This window comes from Phyllostomus discolor, chromosome 8, assembly GCF_004126475.2.
Source record: "Phyllostomus discolor isolate MPI-MPIP mPhyDis1 chromosome 8, mPhyDis1.pri.v3, whole genome shotgun sequence".
Classification (NCBI taxonomy): Eukaryota; Metazoa; Chordata; class Mammalia; order Chiroptera; family Phyllostomidae; genus Phyllostomus; species Phyllostomus discolor.
This window is the reverse complement of record NC_040910.2, coordinates 71263610-71285062: the sequence shown is the minus strand read 5'-3', so window position 1 is coordinate 71285062 and position 21453 is coordinate 71263610. Positions and strand designations below refer to the sequence as shown.

The 21453-nt window shown below is 56.0% G+C and overlaps 3 protein-coding genes across 3 annotated transcripts; all 3 read left to right on the top strand.

The window, feature by feature from the left end:
- Nucleotides 1-333: 333 nt before the first annotated feature.
- Nucleotides 334-15529, top strand: NLGN2 (neuroligin 2). Its single transcript, XM_028534169.2, is given in 10 exon segments — nt 334-416; nt 719-1270; nt 3681-4375; nt 7593-7643; nt 9738-9887; nt 10056-10241; nt 10361-10553; nt 11169-11533; nt 11536-11764; nt 12584-15529. Coding segments are annotated over 8 exon segments (2505 nt in total). The 5' UTR covers nt 334-416; nt 719-1270; nt 3681-3918; the 3' UTR covers nt 13458-15529.
- A 71-nt stretch (nt 15530-15600) lies between these two features.
- SPEM1 (spermatid maturation 1) lies at nt 15601-17352 on the top strand. Its single transcript, XM_028534720.2, has 3 exons — nt 15601-16195; nt 16291-16351; nt 16547-17352. Exons 1-3 carry the CDS (start codon nt 16052-16054, stop codon nt 17278-17280), a joined length of 939 nt encoding a protein of 312 aa, XP_028390521.1. The 5' UTR covers nt 15601-16051; the 3' UTR covers nt 17281-17352.
- Nucleotides 17353-18458: 1106 nt separating this feature from the next.
- On the top strand, nt 18459-21269 carry SPEM2 (SPEM family member 2). The gene is made up of 3 exons (XM_028534717.2): nt 18459-19639; nt 19805-19862; nt 19990-21269. The coding sequence occupies exons 1-3, from the start codon at nt 19502-19504 to the stop codon at nt 21267-21269; spliced, it is 1476 nt and encodes a 491-aa protein (XP_028390518.1). The 5' UTR covers nt 18459-19501.
- Nucleotides 21270-21453: the final 184 nt, after the last annotated feature.

The window sequence follows — 21453 nt, the reverse complement described above, 5'->3', positions numbered from 1 at the left end:
GGGCGGGGTTGAGGGGCGGTACTACAGGATTTGCGTCATGGATTGGCCCACTTTCCAAGTTGATCTCCTCTTCTAACGCCTCCTCCCACCTCCTGCCAATTTCCAAAAATCCAGATCCCCAGGCAAAGTTCTGGCTCTTTCCCCACAGGCTCTTCCTTTTCTCCTTTAAAACAGACCCGCACGCAAAAAGAGGCGACCCCGCAATTACCCAAGCCCCACCCATCTCCATTAAACCCCGCCCACTATACATATGACCCCTCCTCCAGGTCCGAAGGCCCCGCCTTCGTCATATGATGCCCCGCCCCCTATAGTTCACCCCACCAACACCACCAGTACCACCAACCGCGAAGCCCTAAGGGTGGGATATCTGGGGAGGATGTCTACTTCCTGCACGGGACGGCTTCGTTCTTACGTCGGTCTGTCCACTCCCTCCCTTTTCCACCTTCTTCAATCCCCCCACACTCTGGAGGGCGGGCGGGCGGGCGTACAGGCGGGTGAGAGCGAGGGGTGTGCGCCGCTCTCTCTGCAGGGGGCGGGGGAGGCGGCCGCGCGGTGACGCGCGGGGCTGCTGCGGCTGCTCCGCCGACGGATCATCACTCTCGGGCTGGGATGGACGCGGGGCGGGTGGGCCCTGGCGCGCGGAGCCAGGAGTCCGGGCCTCCCGGCTGCTGAGCGTCCCCCGAAACCTTCCCTTTACTTCCCCCCCTTTCCCTCCTAGGAGCAGTGCCGACCCCTGTCCCGGGGCTCCAGACTCTACTCCCGCCTTCCTCTGACTCCCAGGACCTCCCACCCCCGCCCGCCCTCGGGATCGACTAGATCCCTCCCTCTCCCCGAGGATTCCGGCTGGATCCCTGCCCCTGCACCGCGGATCCTGCGCTCCCGGGCTCCGGGCCCCTGGGGATTGCCGTGGACTCCTCTCCCCGCACCCGATCCCTTAGGATCCTCCGCCTGGACCGCCTTCTGGTCCCTCGAAGCCGGCCCACGGAGCCAGTGGATCCTCAATCCAGTCTCGTTCCGTTGCCCCCACCTCACTCCTCTATCCCCACTGCGGGGCTCCCTGTTCTCGGCTTCCTCCTGACCCCATCGCCTACCTCTCCCCAGGGATCGACTGGATCCCGGCCCCGCCCCCTGGGGCTGGGGCGATCCCCCTCCCCCGCTGGGTGAGGCGCTGCGGGCGGGGGCTGGGCCTGCGGGACCGCGGGGGCTCAGAGGCCGCCGCCCCCTACTCGGAGCCCTGGATGGAGGCACCACGGCCCCAGGGCTGAGCCAGGTAGGAGCTAAGCCGGGTCTGGTGGAGGGGATTTCGTGGCGGTCCACTGGGGTCTCCCACTCCCCATCTGTCTCCCTGCGCCTGGTTTCCCTCAGCCTGCTCTGTCTGCTGGTCTCCGCCTAGGGATGCTCTCGCCGTGTCTCTCCGTCTCGGTCTCTTTGTCTCTGCCTCTCTCCAGCCCATGAATGATCCTTTGAATGGGCCCACAGACCCCATGTGTTCCCATCTCCCCCTCCCCCTCCTTCTCCCCTTCCCAGCCAAGCCATTTTTCCCCACTGCAGAAGGGGGGGGGGGGGCTGCGGCCTGAGCCCCCGTCCCTCAACTCTCCCTGGCTGTGGGAGTCAGGCCTGGCTGGTCAGGAATGGAAAGAGCAAGAGAGAGGAATAGAGAGGAGGGGGGAGCAAGACGTGGCAGACAGAAAGGAGAAAGAAGAGGAGAGAAAATGGGGGAGACAGGGAAAGAGGAGGAGAGAGAAACAGAAAAGGCTTGAGGGAGAAATTTGGGGGAGGTATGTGAAGGAGAGAAAAATGAGAAACACTAAGGAGGGAAATATGGAAGAGAGTGATGAAAAGAGACTGAGGGACAGAGACTGAAGGCAAGAGATGGAGCAGTCTGAAAGAGGCTGGGAAAGATGCGCTGAGGGAGCGTTATGGAGAGGAAAGAGGTGGAGGGGGGGTGGCTCCAGAGGGAGGTAAGAAGGGAGAGAAGCTGTCAGGGAGAAGGCCACAGGCCCAAAGTACCTTAAGGGAGAAAGGGTGGCAGAGGCAGATAAACCGAGTTAGTAGGAGGGGGAGGGGATGGCAAGGCCATGGAAGCAGAGCCCACCCTGGCATGGGCAGAGGAAATCCTGAGGGAGCCAGCCCCAAGCCCCCTCCAGGTGATGGGGGAACAGGAGCTTTAGAGGACCTGAAGAGGGGGAGGGTATGACTGGGTGTGTGTGGTAAGGATTCCTGTGTCCTCATCTCTGGAATAAATTGACACCTGCAGAGAGCCACCCGCGGGCTGGCGCCTGGCTCTGAAAACCCCACGTCAGCAAACAGCTTTGGCGGTTGTGGGGGTTGGAGGGTTGCTGAAATGACCTGGGTGTTGCCCCTTCTGTCAGATCTCTTCCCTTGTCCCACTCCTGCTGCCCTGAGCACCCAGGTATCAGAGCAGCATCTGTGGGGGACTGGCAAGGGGAAGGGGAGGTGAATAGCTGAAATAGGATGAGAAAAAGCCTAGGTTTGCCTCCAGGACACCAGTCAAAATACCATGTGTGGAAGAAGAGCTGCCTGGAGTACAAGGCTGTTCAAGACTGTGGGAGGGGGTAGGTGCATCTGACTCTCTCTAAACCCACCTCAACACCCCTTCTCCCCAGCCAGAGGCCTGGTCACTAGGACTAGGCTCTGATTGGCCAACAAGGGCCAAGAGGCGGGTCTTTTAGGGTTCTTTAATGCTTCCAGTCTCCTGCTCCCCTCAACATATATACTTCTTCCTCTATGCTAAGGCTGGGGGAAACTCTAGCTTTCTGACTCATGCCCCTGCCCTCATGCCTAGAATGGACCCCATAACCAAGCCAGTCCCTTCCCCTCTTCCTCCAGACCTGCCCCCCCCCGCCCCCCCCCCGCCAGGGTTAAAGCTGCAGCCCGTTGCCGAGGTAACATTGCGGGGCAGCATCCCGTCGCTCGGCAACCGGCTACAGGATCACGCATCTGTCCCTGGATTTGCCCCCCTCCAGCATCCCCTCCTTACTCTAGCCCCTGCCTCAATGCATCTTAACTTCTGAGAGAGGTAATGGAAAGGGCCTGGGGAAAAGGGGTCCCCCCACTGCTACACGAATCCTTAGGGAATGCGATGTCAAAGGGAGGAGAAGGTGCTGGGCTTGTGCAGTCCCAAGGAAGGCCTGGAGTCTGGCCTGGGGTGGGGGTTAAGTGCCATGAAATTACAGCTCAGGAGTAATTAACACGTATAAACAAACCCGCCACTTCCTGCTAATTAATGACTTGGTATTTTTATTTTCTCTTCCTTGTCTATCTCATCCCTCCCAGGGAGGTGGGAACTGGGACTCCTAAGTCCCCAAGGAGAGCCCTCCTGATAGGGATAAGGCAGATGAAGCACCTGGAAGGTCCTTCCCCCTGGTTGTGTCCTGGACTTTTACCACATCTTGGCCCTACCCCCAGCCTCAGACTTTTCTATCTGGGTCCCTGCTGAAGGAGGGGGTTTGGGGGGTGAGAGGAAGTGCTGGGGGGCCTGAGGGTGGAAGAAGGGGGGCAACTGGTCTGAATTCCACGTCACTAACCACTTGCCTCTTCTGTTTTCCCATTCCCTTCTGTCTGCCCTTCTTCCCTTCCCTTCTTCCACCTTTCCTATGTATTTTTCTGTCTGTCTGTCTGTATCTTGCGTACCCTCTCCCTCCAACCCACGGGTCCAGCCTGCATTCACCTTTTCCCACTTCCTTCCCCTTCCCCACCCCTTCCCCCCTCCATGGAGAGGAACAGACCCCTTCTCTATCCAATCTAACCCAGGTCCCTTCCCACTCCCCTCCTCCCTCCTTTCCCTCCCCCTCCTCCCTCCTGGGGCGAGGGGGGGCCTCCCTCCCTCTCCCCCCCCTTCTCTCTCTCTCCGAGGGGGGGGGGTCCCGGGGAGGGAGGGGGGGTCCCCCTATCAGCATGTGGCTCCTGGCGCTGTGTCTGGTGGGGCTGGTGGGGGCTCAACGCGGGGGAGGGGGTCCTGGGGGCGGTGCCCCTGGTGGCCCCGGCCTGGGCCTCAGCAGCCTCGGGGAGGAGCGCTTCCCAGTGGTGAACACAGCCTACGGGCGAGTGCGCGGTGTACGGCGTGAGCTCAACAACGAGATCCTGGGCCCCGTCGTGCAGTTCTTGGGCGTGCCCTACGCCACACCACCCCTGGGCGCCCGCCGCTTCCAGCCGCCCGAGGCCCCGGCCTCGTGGCCCGGCGTGCGCAACGCCACCACCCTGCCACCCGCCTGCCCGCAGAACCTGCACGGGGCGCTGCCAGCCATCATGCTGCCTGTGTGGTTCACCGACAACTTGGAGGCAGCCGCCACCTACGTGCAGAACCAGAGCGAGGACTGCCTGTACCTCAACCTCTACGTGCCCACTGAGGACGGTAAGGGCGCGGGCACCACACGGGCACTCTGGACACAGCCCACAAACACACATGCAGAACCTCAGGCACTGGCACAGTCCAGGATGGGAGCTGGGCTTTGTGGGGACAGTGAGCAGACAGTATGTCCCTGGTGGCTCTGTGTGCCCTCCGAGTGTGGTATGGGTACCTGCCAAGCAGTCCCAGGAATGAATCCCATAGACAGCCACCCCCCCAAGTTCCACCCCCACAGAGACAGCCAGTGGTAAGGTCAACAAACAAGAGGCTGGACTTACCCAGCAGGTCCCCACAAAGGAAGTATCCATCACCTGCCTGGGCACCCATTCCCCTCTACCCCCACCTCCCACCCCCACGCCTGGGCCTGTCCCTGGCTTGTCCACTTTAGCAACATCTATAGCTCAAGGACAGCAGACTCCTCCCTTCCCCCAGGCCAGTCCTGCAGGCTTCCATCTATCACATCACATCCAGAGCCCCTTGCCTAAAGTGAGGGTCTCTTCTCCAGGCCCTCTGATCCCTACATCCTCTGATCCTTATACAATCCTGAAGGATCAGGGCAAGGCCTTGCCAAGGGCCTCTCCACTCACGGCACACCCACCCATCCCCATCAGAACACCTTCTCTGGGGCTCTTCAACTGGCTGTCTTGTCAATAACTTTGAACTCAGTTCACCTACAGCTCTGCTCGTGGCCCCAACACACTCCCCCTGGACAGTTCTGCTCCTGCCAACCTCTAGCACACTAAGATTAATCAGAGTACCCTTCAGAGGACCTTCCAGATGTCCACAACAGAGGGAGTCAGCACAACTCTAGCCACCAAACAGACCATCCTCACAGCCCCACACTATCCTTCTTACACCCTATGTCACTACTCTGAAATACCCCAACACCTTGTCAGAGCCCATCTACTCCTACCACACACCCTACAGGTCATTTTCCAACAACTTTACCACAGGCCTGGTACCAGGAACCCTTCTGTGTACACCCTACACACCCACAACCCACCTCATGTACCAAGTCCCTCAACAGATCAGGATCTGTACTACTCAACATTCTGTCATGTGCCCAACCGATCTGACACTGACCATGTATGTGTTCCAACACACACTACCGCAGCTCCCAGCACCTTTACACAGCACATGCCCCAACATTTTTCTAAAACTGTGTACCCCATCACCCACACCTGTGACTCCCAGTATTCCTGGATATAGGTCATGTGCCTAATAATACCCATACATAGATAGACCTTTATCCACATAACCCTGCACCTGGACCATGTGCTCCACCAGGCCACTCACACCACAGTCCCTGTACCCAAAGTCCTCTCATGCCAATCACAGAACACTTCCAGCACCTCAATCCGCCCATCTTGTTCCCAACACCTGTGTGAACAATCCACCCTATCTTACTCATACCAGCCAGGTACCCTAACACCCTAACTACCCCTCCCCATATAAAACCATGCCTCATAGTAACCTGTACACACAATGCACAGAAGGGCCATTCGCTGTAATCTCATTCAGATTCCAAGCACCCTAACAGAACATTGACTGGACAGCCTCTGCATGAGAGGCATCCACTGCACACTCCCCGCTCTCTCATGGAATGTTTACCACATCCAGCACTCTCCCTCCTGTGAATTCTTCACCCCAGCGCCTTCACAGAGGCTGTCCTTCTCAACACCCTCCATCTGTGGGCTCTCCAATTCCACATCCTCACGTAGGCTGTCCAACTCAGTGTCCTCCTCAGTGGAACACCCATCCAGTACTTCCTACCAAAGGACTGTCTATCCCAACATCTCCACACAAATTGTCCACCATGCCCCACACCTTTTGTATTTTTTAACCATCGCTTACTGCCATCCGCTTAGGGGCCTGCTGCACTCAGGTGTTCTCACTGAATCTTCACATCAGCTCTGGGAGGAAGAGGCTGACTCAGGCACACACACATACACTTAATACACACATACACTTAATACTCACATACATGCACGCCTTGCTGACTTCATCCCCATTCCCACCCTGTCACAGAAGAGAATAGGCCCTGACCCTAATGGGTCCCCACAGGGCCATTATTGCCAGTTGAGAAAAGCTTTCCATAGGCTGGCCTGGGCCTTGCTGACCCATCCCTCCTTCTGCTGTTGAGGAGAAACCAGTCAGCTTTCAGGAACCCCCTCAGGCTGCTGGGTTCCAGCTCTCCCCTGAAAGAAACCTGGGCCTGGTCTAGGTTTCTGGGCCTAGTCTAGGACCTTCCTTGACAGTGGGCACACTTTGTGCTTCCGAGCACTTCCTGGCACTTTATGTGTCAGGCTGGCTCAGGGCACTGTGTTTCTTATTCCCTATTTGTGGATTGAACCCCCAATTGGGGAGGGGGGGATTCTTGGCATTAGAGAAGGGGTCGGTGAAGGGCTGGTGCCCCTGGTGGGGGATTTACCGTTTGGAGGGAGGAGAGCAGGCCTGGGTAGGGGGATGAAGTTTGGAGGGTGGGCAGGGCAGAGGGAAGAGGTGGAGTGGAGGGCAAGACCTGATGACCCCTTTCCCTGCTTCACCCCACATTGGGGACATGGGGTGAGAAGCCAGGCCTGTGAGTGTGGATGGAAGAGAAATGCTGGTGGCTGGGAGGCTGGGTAGGTGGGGAAGGCCACTTTAGCTGACCTACCCACAGCTCTCCAGACTGGTCCAGAGGGAAGCAGAATCCTTTCTGCTGCAGCCCCTCCTCTCTACAGCCTTGGGGAGCAGGCAGGTGCTTGGCTAGCCCTGAAGAGGGCCTGTGTGAGTGGTGGACCAGGTGGCAAAGCTGGCCTTGGTCTCCTGGGCAGGTTTCCCCTCCCCTCCCACCCCGCCTCTAACACTGTTTCATTTCCAGCAATTAGCCAACACATCTACAAGCCAAATCCTTTCCAGCCAAGTCAGTGTGTCTTAAGATAGGCCTCAGCCCACTAAGGGCCCCCTCCTGCCCCCCCCCACCCCACCCAAAACCAGCCTTTTCTTTGGGGCATGACTTTTTCTGGGGAGGGGAACAAAATTGGGTTGTAAAAAACGTTTTTCTCTTTTCTTGGTTTCTTTTTCTTGCAAACAAATTTTGCTTTTTTTGGCTTATTTTTTCTGCCCCCCACCCTCCCCTTTTCTACTTTCTCTCCTCCCTTCCCCATCCACCACCTCCCCTGACCCCCATCTTTCCCCACAAAATTGTCCTTTTTTCTCTGTTTTGTGTTCCCGGTCTTAGGTCCGCTCACAAAAAAACGTGACGAGGCGACGCTCAATCCGCCAGACACAGGTAGATTTAAAAATCCCGCTGCTGCATGTGGTTGCTGATAAGAGGACGTTCACGTTCATGGCCCTGCCCCTCACTAAATACCCCCACAGCCCTGAAGGCCCACAGTTGTTCTCCCCACTAAAAATGAAAAAGAAAAGAAAAGAAAAACTTGTAATATTGGAAAAAAGAATTATGAAAACTTCAAATGAAATATGAACAAAATTGGACCCACTAGAAAAACCTGCAAGAAAAGCTAAATGTGGCGAAAATACAGTGAAAAAAAAAAATTGGAATGTCAGAAAAAAAATAGAACACCAAAAAATTGGATAAAATGTTAAGAGTTTGACAAAAATTTGGACTGTTTTGAAACTTGTGAAATGTAGCATTTGAAAAACTATTTTAATTTGAAGCAAAACAACATTTGAAAAGAAAATTAAGTTGGCAAATTGATGACACATTGAAATATCAGAAGCCTGCTACAATTTCCAAAGGCCTGTTAGATGCAGAAAATGCAAACATTTGAAGCTAATTAAAGAATTTGGAAATTTTTGAAAACAGGGCCCAATCTCTTGAAGTTTCACCACAAAATTTTGAATTAAAAAATGCAAAGAATTTTTTTCTTTTTTTTTCTTTTTTTCCAAAAAATGGATCTTTTTTTTTTCTTTCTTGTTGAATCTGCCCCGAGAGCTTCTTGCTTTTTGGTTATTGTTTTTTTCTTTCTTCTTTCTTGATCCTGTTTTTTGTTGTTGGTTTTTAATTCTTGTTGCCCCAGCCCCACTTCCTGCTCCTTCCTTTTCTGATCCACCCTCCTCCCATACTGGGAGTGGAGGTGCTGGGTGGGGAGGAGGGGGGAGAACTGAGGGTGTTTAGGACAGGACCTTGGAGGGAAGGAGACTCAGCCTGAACTTCTTGGAAGGCCACTGGAGGTTCAGGAACAAAGAGAAAAATAGGATTTGGGGAGGACATAAAGGAGGCACTGCCCACCTAGGAGCTTCTGGCCAAAGTCAGGCAGAGGAAGGTGTCGTAGAAGGCCCTGAGAGAAAGAAGGCAGGAAGCTCCCTATAGGGAATGGAGGGAAGTGTCTTAGTGACCTGTTGGTTGATATCTGGCTAGAAGAAAGTTTCTAGCAGGATGCAGGAGGCTGGCAGAACCACTGGGGACCAGGCCTGCCTCTTGTTTGCTGAGGGCCCAGGCTAGGCGGAGATTGCAGGTGTAATGAAGGAGGAAGGCCTGTGGGTCAGCCCAGCCCTGGTGCAGAGGCTGCAGGGGAGGGTACTTACATAGCCTCAGGGACTGTGGCAAGCCCTCTCAGACTCCGACCTTCTCCTGGAATTAGTCACTTTTTAGTCCAGTCTAGAGTGCCTCAAAAGTCTACTATATGTTGCAGTGATTATGGTATCCTTTTGGGACATGACAAGAGAAGGGTCTGGTGCAGAACCCAGGGCTCAGGCCAGTTTGCAGGGGGTTCCAAGACAGGGGAGCTGCACCCTGGCTTCATTAAGCAAGCTCTTTCCCACCCTGCCTCCTTCTGCCATAGTAATTAGGCTGGGGGTTGCCATGGTGACTAGGGAGGTGACCTAGAAAGGAATTAGGGCGGGGAGGAGACCAAGCCCCCAGAGACCCTAGGGCCTGACACCCCCTCATGGATAGACCAGTCTACCATGTGGAGCTAAGGCCCAAGGCCTAAATCTGAGAAAAGCCCAGGACCCTCCTAGCATCTTTAGCTCCAGTGCCAGCCTTAGGGGCTCACTCCTCCTAGGAGCAGGAAGATTTGCTGTGTGTGTGTGGGGAGGAGGTCCTCTGGATCCAGCACATGCCCTGAGGGGGGCCACCCCCCACCCCTGCCTCTGTTAGGCTTCTTGGAAGATCTGCCTGGCATTTGAAGAAGTGTCTTGGAGCAAACTGGCAGGAGGTGGTGGGGAGGGGACCTTCTGCCAGAGCTAGCTGGGGATGGAGGGAGGGGAATCCGGTCTTGCCCCCCAGGGATGGGAATGACATGTCCCCTGAGCTCTGGGCTGGTCTTCAGCAGGCCTGGGAGCTGGGAGGTGCTGCTTCTGGTCTCACTGTGTCCTTGTCCCCACTCCCGGCCCACCTGCCCACCCTCTCCCCACACAGATATCCGAGACTCTGGGAAGAAGCCCGTGATGCTGTTTCTGCACAGTGGCTCCTACATGGAGGGCACCGGGAACATGTTCGATGGCTCTGTCCTGGCCGCCTATGGCAACGTCATTGTAGCCACGCTCAACTACCGGCTTGGGGTGCTTGGTGAGGGAGGGCAACCAACTCTAGGGAGTCTGGGAGGGGACCTGGTGGGTGGGGTCCTATAAACCCAGGAACAGCAAAATAGCTTCTGGGCTGGGCTGAGCTGTCCAGGTAAGAGGCAAGGACACTGTAACACCCCCCAGGTAGCTCCCTTTCTTTCTTTACCTCCAGGATTTCTCAGCACCGGGGACCAGGCTGCAAAAGGCAACTATGGACTCCTGGACCAGATCCAGGCCCTACGCTGGCTCAGTGAAAACATTGCCCACTTTGGGGGTGACCCTGAGCGCATCACCATCTTTGGGTCTGGGGCAGGCGCATCCTGTGTCAACCTTCTGATCCTTTCTCACCATTCGGAAGGTACCAGCAACCTCATTAGTCTGCCCGTCTTGTCCCCTTTTCTATACCCCTGAACCTACCAGGTCCCCCTTCTCTGTTGGTCTGATACTGCCTGGCCTAATGCCTGCCTATCCCACCAGGGCTGTTCCAGAAGGCCATTGCCCAGAGTGGTACTGCCATTTCCAGCTGGTCTGTCAATTACCAGCCGCTCAAATACACGCGACTACTGGCAGCAAAGGTGGGCTGTGACCGGGAGGACAGTGCTGAAGCTGTGGAGTGTCTGCGTCGGAAGCCGTCCCGGGAGCTGGTGGACCAGGATGTGCAGCCTGCCCGGTATGGGTGTTGGTGTGGGCGTGGGAGAGGGCTGGGTCCAGGCCTTCACCCACCTTGCTGAGTCCAAGGAGGTTGAGGATGAGAGGTGTCTGCAGATTTGACAAGGAGAGGTGGGCTTCGGGCCCCTCTAGTGGCCCTGCCTTCTTCTCTTGGAAGCCTTCCCTAAGTGGAGTGAGTGGAGGTACCCAAACAGGGCAAGTATACACAAGGTGCCATAAAGTACTTCAGAGAAGACTTCCAAGGCCAAGTGCCCTAAAGGATTCGTAAGAGAGGTTTTTTTCCCCTCACCCCGTGATATACTTGTTGATTTCAGAGAGAGAGGAAAGAAGGGAGAGAGGGGGACAGAAACTTCAACATGAGAAACATTGATTGGTTGTCTCTCAAACGTCCCCTGACCGAGGACTGAACCTGCAATGCAGGCATGTGCCCTGACCAGGAATCAAACCTGAGACCCTTCGGTTTACGGGATGATGCTCCAGCCAACTGAGCCACATCAACCCAGGTGGATTCATAGGAGATTTTAAGTCCTATGAATCTTCCAGGCAGAGGGCTTAACAAACTGAGTTGAGAGGAGGCCAGTGAGCAGGTGATGAGATTCTGACCTCTTCTCCCCAGTTACCACATCGCCTTTGGGCCCGTGGTGGATGGTGATGTTGTCCCTGATGACCCTGAGATCCTCATGCAGCAAGGAGAATTCCTAAATTATGACATGCTCATTGGCGTCAACCAAGGGGAAGGCCTCAAGTTCGTGGAGGACTCAGCAGAGAGTGAGGATGGAGTGTCCGCCAGCGCCTTTGACTTCACAGTCTCCAACTTTGTGGACAACCTGTATGGCTACCCAGAGGGCAAGGATGTGCTGCGGGAGACCATCAAGTTTATGTACACAGACTGGGCCGACCGGGACAACGGTGAGATGCGGCGCAAGACCCTGTTGGCGCTCTTTACTGACCACCAGTGGGTGGCACCAGCTGTGGCCACCGCCAGCTGCATGCTGACTACCAGTCCCCTGTCTACTTTTACACCTTCTACCACCACTGCCAGGCTGAGGGCCGGCCCGAGTGGGCAGATGCAGCGCACGGGGATGAGCTGCCCTACGTCTTTGGTGTGCCCATGGTGGGTGCCACAGACCTCTTCCCCTGCAATTTCTCTAAGAATGATGTCATGCTCAGCGCCGTGGTCATGACCTACTGGACCAACTTCGCCAAGACTGGGTGAGGGCCAGAGGGCCTGGGTGGGGCACTATGCAGGCTGAGGCACACACACCCCTCCACTGTCCGCTCCTTCTCTTTCTCACTTCTTCACAAGGCCACCATCTCTACATTACGGCACCTTGCCTTCTCGACTCAGACACCTGCTGGATACCTTCTCTGTGCCAGGCACTGAGTTGCATGTTGGAGATTCAGCAGAGTTAAACAGAGATGTCCCTGTCCTTTCTGGGGTGGGCTCACTTGGTGGCTTTGGCTCCATGGCTGTCTCTTCTTCCCTCCCTTGCCCAGCCACCCTCTCTCTTCTCCCAGTGCTCTGCCCTCTGACAGCTCCCATCTGTGTCTGAGCATATGTAGGGGTTTGGGGCCGCCTGTCTCTTTATGGCTGTCTCTACATCTCATACTCTCGAAAGCCATTGAAATCTCTCCCTTTCCCTTCAATTGGTTTGCTTTTTGCTTGCTGATTTCACCGTGGTTGTCTTTCATGTGTCTTTATCTTTCTGCCTCTGTATGTCTTTCTCACTCAGTCTCAGCCTCTGCTTCTCTCACTGGCTGTCTCTGCCTCTGCCTATCTCTGTCCCTCTGTCCTCATCTCTGGCTGTCTCTGGAAGTCTGTCTCCATCCCTCATTGTTTTTCTTTCCCTGTCTCTGGGAATTTATCTCTTCTATCTATCTCTGTCTCTCTGCCTCTTGCTTTTTCTCTGTCTTTCTTCTGTTTCCCTGGCTCTCTGCATCTCTGTCTCCTTCCACATTCCTCCGCCACCCTCCCACATCTGTTGGAGCTTCACCCTCACTCCTACTTTCCCTGCCCTCCTGTGCCCACAGCGACCCCAACCAGCCAGTGCCGCAGGACACCAAGTTCATCCACACCAAGCCCAACCGCTTCGAGGAGGTGGTATGGAGCAAGTTCAACAGCAAGGAGAAGCAGTACCTGCACATTGGCTTGAAGCCGCGCGTGCGTGACAACTACCGTGCCAACAAGGTGGCCTTCTGGCTGGAGCTTGTGCCCCACCTGCACAACCTGCACACAGAGATCTTTACCACCACCACGCGCTTGCCTCCCTATGCCACGCGCTGGCCACCTCGCCCGCCCCCCGGAGCCCCAGGCACACGCAGGCCCCCACCACCTGCCACTCTGCCACCCGAGCCTGAGCCTGAGCCAGGCCCCAGGGCCTATGACCGCTTCCCCGGGGATTCCCGGGACTACTCCACAGAGCTGAGCGTCACTGTGGCTGTGGGCGCCTCCCTCCTCTTCCTCAACATCCTTGCCTTTGCCGCCCTGTACTACAAGCGGGACCGGCGGCAGGAGCTGCGGTGCAGGAGGCTCAGTCCCCCAGGCGGATCAGGCTCCGGTGTGCCTGGTGGGGGCCCCCTGCTCCCTACCACTGGCCGAGAGCTACCACCAGAAGAGGAGCTGGTGTCATTGCAGCTGAAACGGGGTGGTGGCATTGGGGCGGACCCTGCTGAGGCCCTGCGCCCCGCCTGCCCACCCGACTACACCCTGGCCCTGCGCCGGGCACCGGACGATGTGCCTCTCTTGGCCCCTGGGGCCCTGACCCTGCTGCCCAGTGGCCTGGGACCACCACCTCCCCCACCGCCACCCTCCCTCCATCCCTTTGGGCCCTTTCCCCCACCTCCCCCCACCGCTACCAGCCACAACAACACTCTACCCCACCCCCACTCCACTACCCGGGTATAGGGGATGGCTTGGGGGGGCCCTCCTCCCCAACCCTCCCACGGCAGGAGTGCCACTCGGAAGACAGGGAGGAGGACTTTGCAACAGGCTTTTCTCGCTACGCGTCGAGGAACATTAGGCGGACTTGGGTCCCTCACTGGGATGTGTGTTTTCCCGTGCATAGAGGCCCATTTTCTTCTCTGGACCTGGGCCTTCGAACAACTGGGGGGTGTTTTGTCCCCTCCACTGGGACACCAGTCTTCAGTGTGTGGAAGTGTGGAAGGATTTTCCCACGTGGAGGTGTGCTTTCTACAAGGGGGTGTGTTTTCCCATGTGCAGGGTGAGGTTTTTTTTGCCGCCCTGGACACATGTTGGCCCCCTCAAAGAATTTCTGTGGGGATTTATACCCCAGAATCATATTCCCTCATGCCTTCTCCCACCTCCTCCTGCCTCCTCTCTCTCCTCTGTCCACCCCGTGGAGGCCCTGGAAGTGGTGTGTTCATGTACAGTAACCCTTGGCCACCAGGTAACAGGGTGGTTCTTGGGAAGTAGTGAGAAACCAGTGTCCCCTCCCTGCTGCCCGTCCCTCTGCCGTGCCCCCCGCCCCCAGCCCTGGAGAAGCATGTATTTCCCCCTTGGCACAAGTCAGGTGGAGCACGGTCTCCCAGGTAGGCCTTGCCTTCCATAGGTGACAGACAGAGAATCTCTGCCAGGGGGACGGGAGATCGTGCATCCCTGTACCACCTGGGAACTTGTTTTCCCAGAAGTCCAGGACACACTTCTCTGAGTGCAAACATGTTCTTGCATGTGGATGTATGTTTTCCCATGCAGATGGCCCCTTTCTCTCCAGTACTTCCTCGCATCCCCCAGGCCTCAGGCCCAGCACCTAATTCCTCACACAGCGGGTAGGAAGAGTCTTCAAGCTCTTAGAATCTGAGGGGGATGTACAAACCCTGAGGGCAGAGCTCTGCCCCTCCCTTCCCCAGAGATGCCAAGTTCAGGGTCAGGGGTGTATGACCTGCCACCCGTAGAGGCCATGCATGTTTGACCAAAGTCCTCATTGAGGTCTAAGGACAGCCTTTCCCTCAGTCCTCAGACCATTACTCATCTGTGCCAAACTGGGTGGGTGGGTTTGCCAAGGATTCCCCCGTCCTGGGCCACAGCAGGTAAACGTGGGAGCAGGTGGGATACAGGAGAGGGGGAGGTGGCAGGTACAGGGGTTCTACCTGTGTCTCTTATCCCCACCATGTCTCATCCCTTCCTCTGTGCCTCAGTTTCCCTTTTCCACATGTCTCTCCCTCTTTGAAGCCATCTCTGTATCTCAGTGTCAGACCAGCTTCTCCCCTCAGCAGCCCATTGCTCTTCTTTGACCTGCCCCTTCTTCCCTCAGCTGCCAAGGGTGAGGAAAACGAGGGGTGGAGGGTGGCAGGGAGGAGAACAAGGGAGAAAGGCTTCATGCTTGGGGAGAGAATGAGGTCAGCTGTGCTGAGAAGCAGATGGAGGGGCAATGGGTGGCAGGACATGGGCAGACACCAGCAGGAAAAATTTGAAAGGACACGTGTAAGGTGACTGCCCAGAGGGGACCTGAGCCTAGAGGAAACAGAACCTCGTCAGGGACACCAGTGGAGGAGAGAATCCTTGTCTACTGGCATTTTGTGGGTTGTTAGTGCCAAACTTGAGTAGGGGATGGGTGCTGTCTTCCACTGACACCCAGATCGAGAATCCCTGGTCTTGGCTCCCTAGAACTTTGCCTCTTGACCGTCCCTTCTCACACCTTCAAGCACTGAAACTTCATTCTCCATACCCCCACCCCCCCACACCACGCCTTTCTCCTGCCTGGTCTAGTTCCTCTCCAAACAGCCATGCCCTCTAAATGCTAGGGCCCTGGGCCCTGAACCCTATAGGCAGATGTCCCACAAGTTGGGACATGGGAGAAGGGCTGGGGGACCCCATGATTCAGCCACGGACTCCAATGCCCAGCCCTCTCCCTGGAACAGTTCCCTGACAGTCCCATGTCCCCACCCTTTGCAGCTCTGTACACATTTTTAAACCTGGCAAAAGATGAAGAGAATATTGTAAATATAAAGTTTAATGTTGGTTGTGCCTGCTGTGGTGTCGAGCGGCAGGAGCAGGGTCTCTGAAGAAACAAGCCTCGGGGACACGACTGCTGATGGCAGAGGTCTGCACCCACACCCTTTTTGGTGACTGAGGTCTGAGAGAAAGGGGGAGTGGGTGCTGAGTGAGGTTGCCATGGTAATGGGGCTATTTGGGGAGTTAAGATTAGGACCCGTGTCTGCAGACGACTGAGCCGGGTGTAGAAAAAGCCCCAATGGGCTGACAAGGGACAGAAGACACCAGGCAGGCCAGAGTGCCTGGCTAGTGGTCCAGGTAGCTGGCTACAAGACAGGCATACAAGGTGAAGGGCTTGGCTTTCGCCAAGGTCTGGACTCAGGCTGGAAGGTTAATCCCAGGCTGAGGACTCCCTCTGGGCACATTGTGAGGGGGAGCCCCAGCATCATTGTGACCCGCTTACCCCCAAAGCCTCTGGGACAGGCAGGCTGGGTACTGGGGCACAGTGGGCTGGGGGCCTAGGGGCCCTGGTGGCCCTAGGGACCCCCATGGCCATGGCTGAGCAGCCATGGCCCAGGTGTGACTCATATCATAGCCCCAACACCAACAGCTGTCAGGACCTGGGCAACTCCATCCTGTTGCTGCTGGGCCTCATCATCTGCATTAACATTGGCATCAATCTGGTGACGCTGGTCAGGGCAGGGCTGGGTGGGAGGGTGCTGGCAGGTTGGCTGGGGGCAGGTCTGGTGGCCAGGGCTTGCCTGTGGACACTGTGTCCTTCCCTCAGCTCTGGCGCAGACTTCGTGTCTTCTTACACCACATGTTCTGCCATATGGTTTGTGACAAAGGTAAGAGGGGCCTGGGGTTAGGGCAGAGGAAGGGCAGATACCCAGGTGTTTTAGCCTTTGACCCTAAGCTGGCCACGCACCCCCATTATGCCCCCTCAGATTTCCATAGCTGTGTAGCTTCTGTCCCCAACCCTGCCTTTCCACCACTGTAGGAGTCAGTATCCCCCTCACCCCTTACCTCTCCCCTATCCACAGAAGCTTCTAAATTATCCTCACGGGAAAAGACCTCGCCCCCAAAGCAGAGCTCCCCTGAAGTCCACCTTAGATGCACCATGGACCCTTTGAAAATGACCCTGACACCCCCACCCGCTCGCCGCCTTCGCCATCGAGGCTCATCAGCACGCTGTGCCCACCACCCAAAAGCCTGGGCACCTGACACTGACGATGAGGAGAAGGCCCCTCATCAGCATCCAGCAGTCTACTCCCACAACTGGGATGACCCCTCAGACTGGGAAGGCTTCCAATCCACCCAGGGGTTCTGGGCTCCCTGGGCCCAAGACTCTGTGGAGCTGCCTCCCCAGACCATTCGTTTCCAGCAGACCATAGAGGGAAGCCCCCTCAAAAGAGAGATTCGGTCAGAACTGGACCTAGAGGCCTATGTATACCCTGTGAATCCCCCGCCCCCCAGCCCTCAGGTCCCGAACCGTAAGAACAGTGGAGGGGGGACAAGGACCCAGGGGGAGCAGGAGCAGTGCTCCCCTGACCCCCCAGCTCCACCACCGATCAAGGGTCCAGCATGTGTCCCAGATATCCCTCGGCACCCCTCCTTAGCCCACATAACATATGATGCCCGTGATGTGAGGCGGCGGCTTCGGGAGCTGACCCGGGAGGTGGAGGCTCTGTCCCACTGTTACCCCATGGCCTCCAGATCCAGTACTGCTGAGGGGATGGGCAAGGACTGGGTATACCATCCCCTGACAGAGAGGTGACTAGGAGAATAATAAAAAAAAAAAAGAAAGAAAGAAAAAAAAGGAGGTGGTTTGTGGTGGAGTGGAGGGTGGGGCAGGGCTAGGGGCCACACAGCTCCCAGAAGGCCTGGTTGCCAAGGAAATGATCTCCCTGGTGACGACCTAGAGAGTCCTGAGGACCCCGATCAACCATCAACCTCTTGGCCTCAATCTCTCCATCAGCCCTGTCCTCAGACATTTCCCAGGCTCTTCTTAATTCCAAAGTTCCCATCTACCTTTATCCCATTTTCTTTAAGATTTTATTTATTTTTAGAGAGAGGGTAAAGGAAGAAGAAAGAGGGAGGGAAACATTAATGTGTGGTGCCTCTCGCACATCCCCTACTGGGGACCTGGCTCACAACCCACTCATGTGCCCTGACTCGGAATCAAACTGGCGACCCTTTGGTTCTCAGGCCTGTGCTCAATCCACTGAGCTATACCAGCCAGGGCTATCCAGTTTTCTTTAGTGCCCAGAGAAGGCTCCCCACCGATCCCACCCCAGATATCCAGAGAGTCCTACAGTAAAAGGGAGACCCTCATCCCCATAGCCCTCGGCCCTCAGAGGTCTGGTTCCTGCCAGAGCCCAGGTTTAGGCTGCAGCTGCAGGAGAGGTGTAGCTGCTTCTCAACCCTGGTTTCTTCAGCGGAGGGACCACTGAGAGTGAAGAAGGTGGCCAGGCCCTCACAGTTCCCTGGTCAGAACCTCAGGCTTCTGTGAGTTCCTATACCCTCAAGCAGGCTTGGAGGATGAAATACTGGGGACAGTCTTAAGGGCTGCCTCATAATAACACCACCGCCTTCTGTGTCCTCGATCTTCTGATCCATTCCTCCATGTCACAAGTGAGGCTGAAGCCAAGTGACTTATTCATGGTCACACAGACATCAAGGATCAACTTCATGACCTCAGATACTTCATCCCCCTGCTTCTGCAGGTAGATTCGCATTGCCACTGAGTCAGCCAGGTCCATCAGTGTCTCCTACCTTCCTTAGTTCACATGGCAAACTATTCCATCTACTGGAGAGCAGGGACATCCAGGCAGCTGGGATCACACACATGCACTCATGTTTGCACACACACAGCTTGGGAACAAAGAGTCACATGCGTGTACCCAAGCTGAAGGAACTGGACCTCGTCGTGATACCAGATGGGCTCCTGGAATGTTAGCAGACAAGCCTTTTTTGAATTGCCCTACTTCTCTATTCATTTTCATTCAGCTAATGTCATTGATCGTTTGAAGCTGATTCCATTCAGTAGGTGTGTACTGAGCACCTACTATATTTTTGGAGCCTTGATGGAAAATGCCCACTGGCTGTTTTCTGTTTCTGCCGAGTAGTTTATTGTACAAACAAATAACTTGTGGTCCCCAGGGTGCCCTTTTCACAGACCCCAGTGATGAGCTTGGTTTAAATCAAAGACTCCTTTGTCAAATCAACAATTATATCTATTTTGTGCTTTGTGATTTTATGTGGTTTTCTTCAGGTGGCAGCTAACAGTCTTTCAACTCGAAGGGGTTGCTCAGTGGAAGGGCAGTTGGCTAATAAGAGAAACCATGGTTTGGGGTGGTGCCCTCCAGAGGCAGCAACCCCAACAAGGTAGAGTCAGTCTCACCCTGAAGCAAAGGGGCTAATGGGCTCAGTGACCATCAACACCTAGGGCTGAAACCCCCGGCCAGGAAGGGGTGGGTAGGGTAGTACTAGAAGTGTTAGGGAAGTGGGCAGGACAGTTTAGGAATGCACAGTGAGGTGACTTCAGAGGGGACTCTTGCTGTCACCATCCATCCATTCCCGAGTAGGTATGGGTAGGAAATACCACCAGGCTGCTATAATCTCTCAAAAGAACAATGAAATAGAGAAATGGTTTATGCATGACTCAATCTCTGTGAAGACTGTCTCACCACTGTAGCTACCATATTTTCAAATCAAGAATCAGTGTTGAGGTAAGCAAGCTCCCTTGAAGACAGAGGGACAGGCTGAACTCCGGGGTATCTGGGGACTGAGCCAAGGGCAAAAATGGCCATATACAGAGCCAACTGAATAGATAAAAGAGCCGTCACCTCTGCATTGTGACTCCTGCCAATGCGCCTCATTATGACCTGGATCCCTCAGCTGGCAGGTGTCCCCGGATCCTGGCATGAGTGCAGTGTGGGTTGGGGCTGGTGGGGGGGGGGGGGTTGAGGCCCAGGTGGCCCTAGGACCCCCCCACCATGAAAACCCAGCTCTGGTATAACACCCTGGGGTGCTGCAATCAATACCAAGAAAGTCCCCAGGATGCTGAGGACTTCCTACTCCTGCTGCTGGGCCTCATCATTCTTGTCAACATTGGGGTCAACATGGCAACTGCGGTCAGTGGTGGCTGTGGGCCATCCCTATGTGTGAAGAGGGCTGAGGGTGGGAGCCAGCTTTGGCCTGTATCCCCAGCTGCAAGAACAATCTTGGCTGGGAGCGGTTTGAGGGTTGGGGGTAGAAAGCCTGGTCTTCACTCTCACCTCACCCCACTCCACCTCCAGATGTGGTATGGGCTCCAGAATGCCTTAGACAAGATGATCATTTGGATTAATCAGAAAAGTAAGTATGGCAGCGAGAGGGGTAGGGGACACATCTGCCCCCTGCTACCACCACAGCCCTAGGAAGATAGGCCCCAGTGTATCCAACCAACAATTGCCCTGATCTCATGGACTCTCGCCTTCCCCAGGTAAAATCTTGCAGGCTTGTGAAAGTTCCCCCAAAGACACCCCAGCCAAGGTCCAAGATGTCCACATTCACTGCACCCTGGACCCTGTAGAAGTGAAGATGACCCCGCCCACTTGCTACTCCTCTTCCTCCTACCACAATTTCCGCAACCGCAGTGGCCAGCGCCCACACCGTAATCAGCACCGCCGCTCCCCCAGCAGCCACCGGCAGAATCCAAAGAACCGCAGACAATTCCCCAACAATCGCTCAGTCTTCCATAGCCCACATCACAGCCACAAGATATCACGGCTGCGACCAATGCCCTCTTTTGATCAGGAGGACCTGGACTCCTTCCTGGAGGAGGAAGAGGACAAGCTATCCTTTCCACATCCCAAGTGCCCCCAGCGGGGCTGGGGAGGGCTCTACCAGCAAAAGGCAGTGCCCTCCAACTTGGGGTTGTGGGGTCGCCAGGGTGGGATCCTGGCCAGCTTGCCACCACCCTCTCTCTACCTGTCATCTGAGCTGCGCCGCATGCCCAAGCGTGTGGAGGCTAAGTCGGAGTTGAGGCTGCAGTCCTACAGGCCGCACTATTCACAGTCCCGCATCTGGAACAATATGGAGGCTGAGCAGTGGACCTGGTCTCCACCACCTCCCCACCGGCTGCCCCCTAACCCCACCTGGGTCCCTGGGGGACACAGCCCTTACCCCTCCAAGGGCCAGCTACTATATGATTCCTGGGATCAGCGACGGCGTGGTCTGGAGAGCTCTGAGCCTCCATCTGCCCTGGTGTCCCGGAGCTCCAGGCCTGAGGCCCGGGAGCACTATGCCCCACAGTCCCACCGGCAGAGCCTCCCTGGCCATGCTTATAGCCAGCCCACCCGCAGTCCCCACCCATCCACAGGACACCTGACCTGTACCTCCCGGGATCCCCATGAGGTACGCCGCCGGGTGACCGAATGGGCTGAGGTGATGCCCACTCAGCACCCTCTGACTACATCCACCTCCCTCACTGTATTGGGTGAAGTCTCATACCAACGGGCCCTGACTCCCAGCTCAGCCCTGCTCCCCCACTCCTCCCAGCCCCTACCTGAAGTCCAGGGTACTGAGCCCACCCCACCCCCACACACCTTCATGCCACTCAGCCGGAGCCCAGGGGGCAATGCCAACTACCAGGTGTATGACAGCCTGGAGCTGAAGCGGCAAGTGCAGGAGAACAGAGCACGGGCCAACTCACTGCCACCACCTTCCGGCTCAGCCTCAAGGCCCTCTTTGCACAGGAGCCGGACGGGAAAACTTCACTAACCAGTGGCAAATGTTGTGGGGGCGGGCAGGGCACTAAAAGAGGAATAAAGAGCAACCGAGTCCAGGAAATACTGTGGTGTTCTGTGGCTGGGAAGCACCAAGCCTTCTGCCAGCCTAGACTCCTATCCTTGGCTTTCTGAAACGGGAAACCAGTGTGCCCTTAGTATGAGGTTCCCCTTGGTTT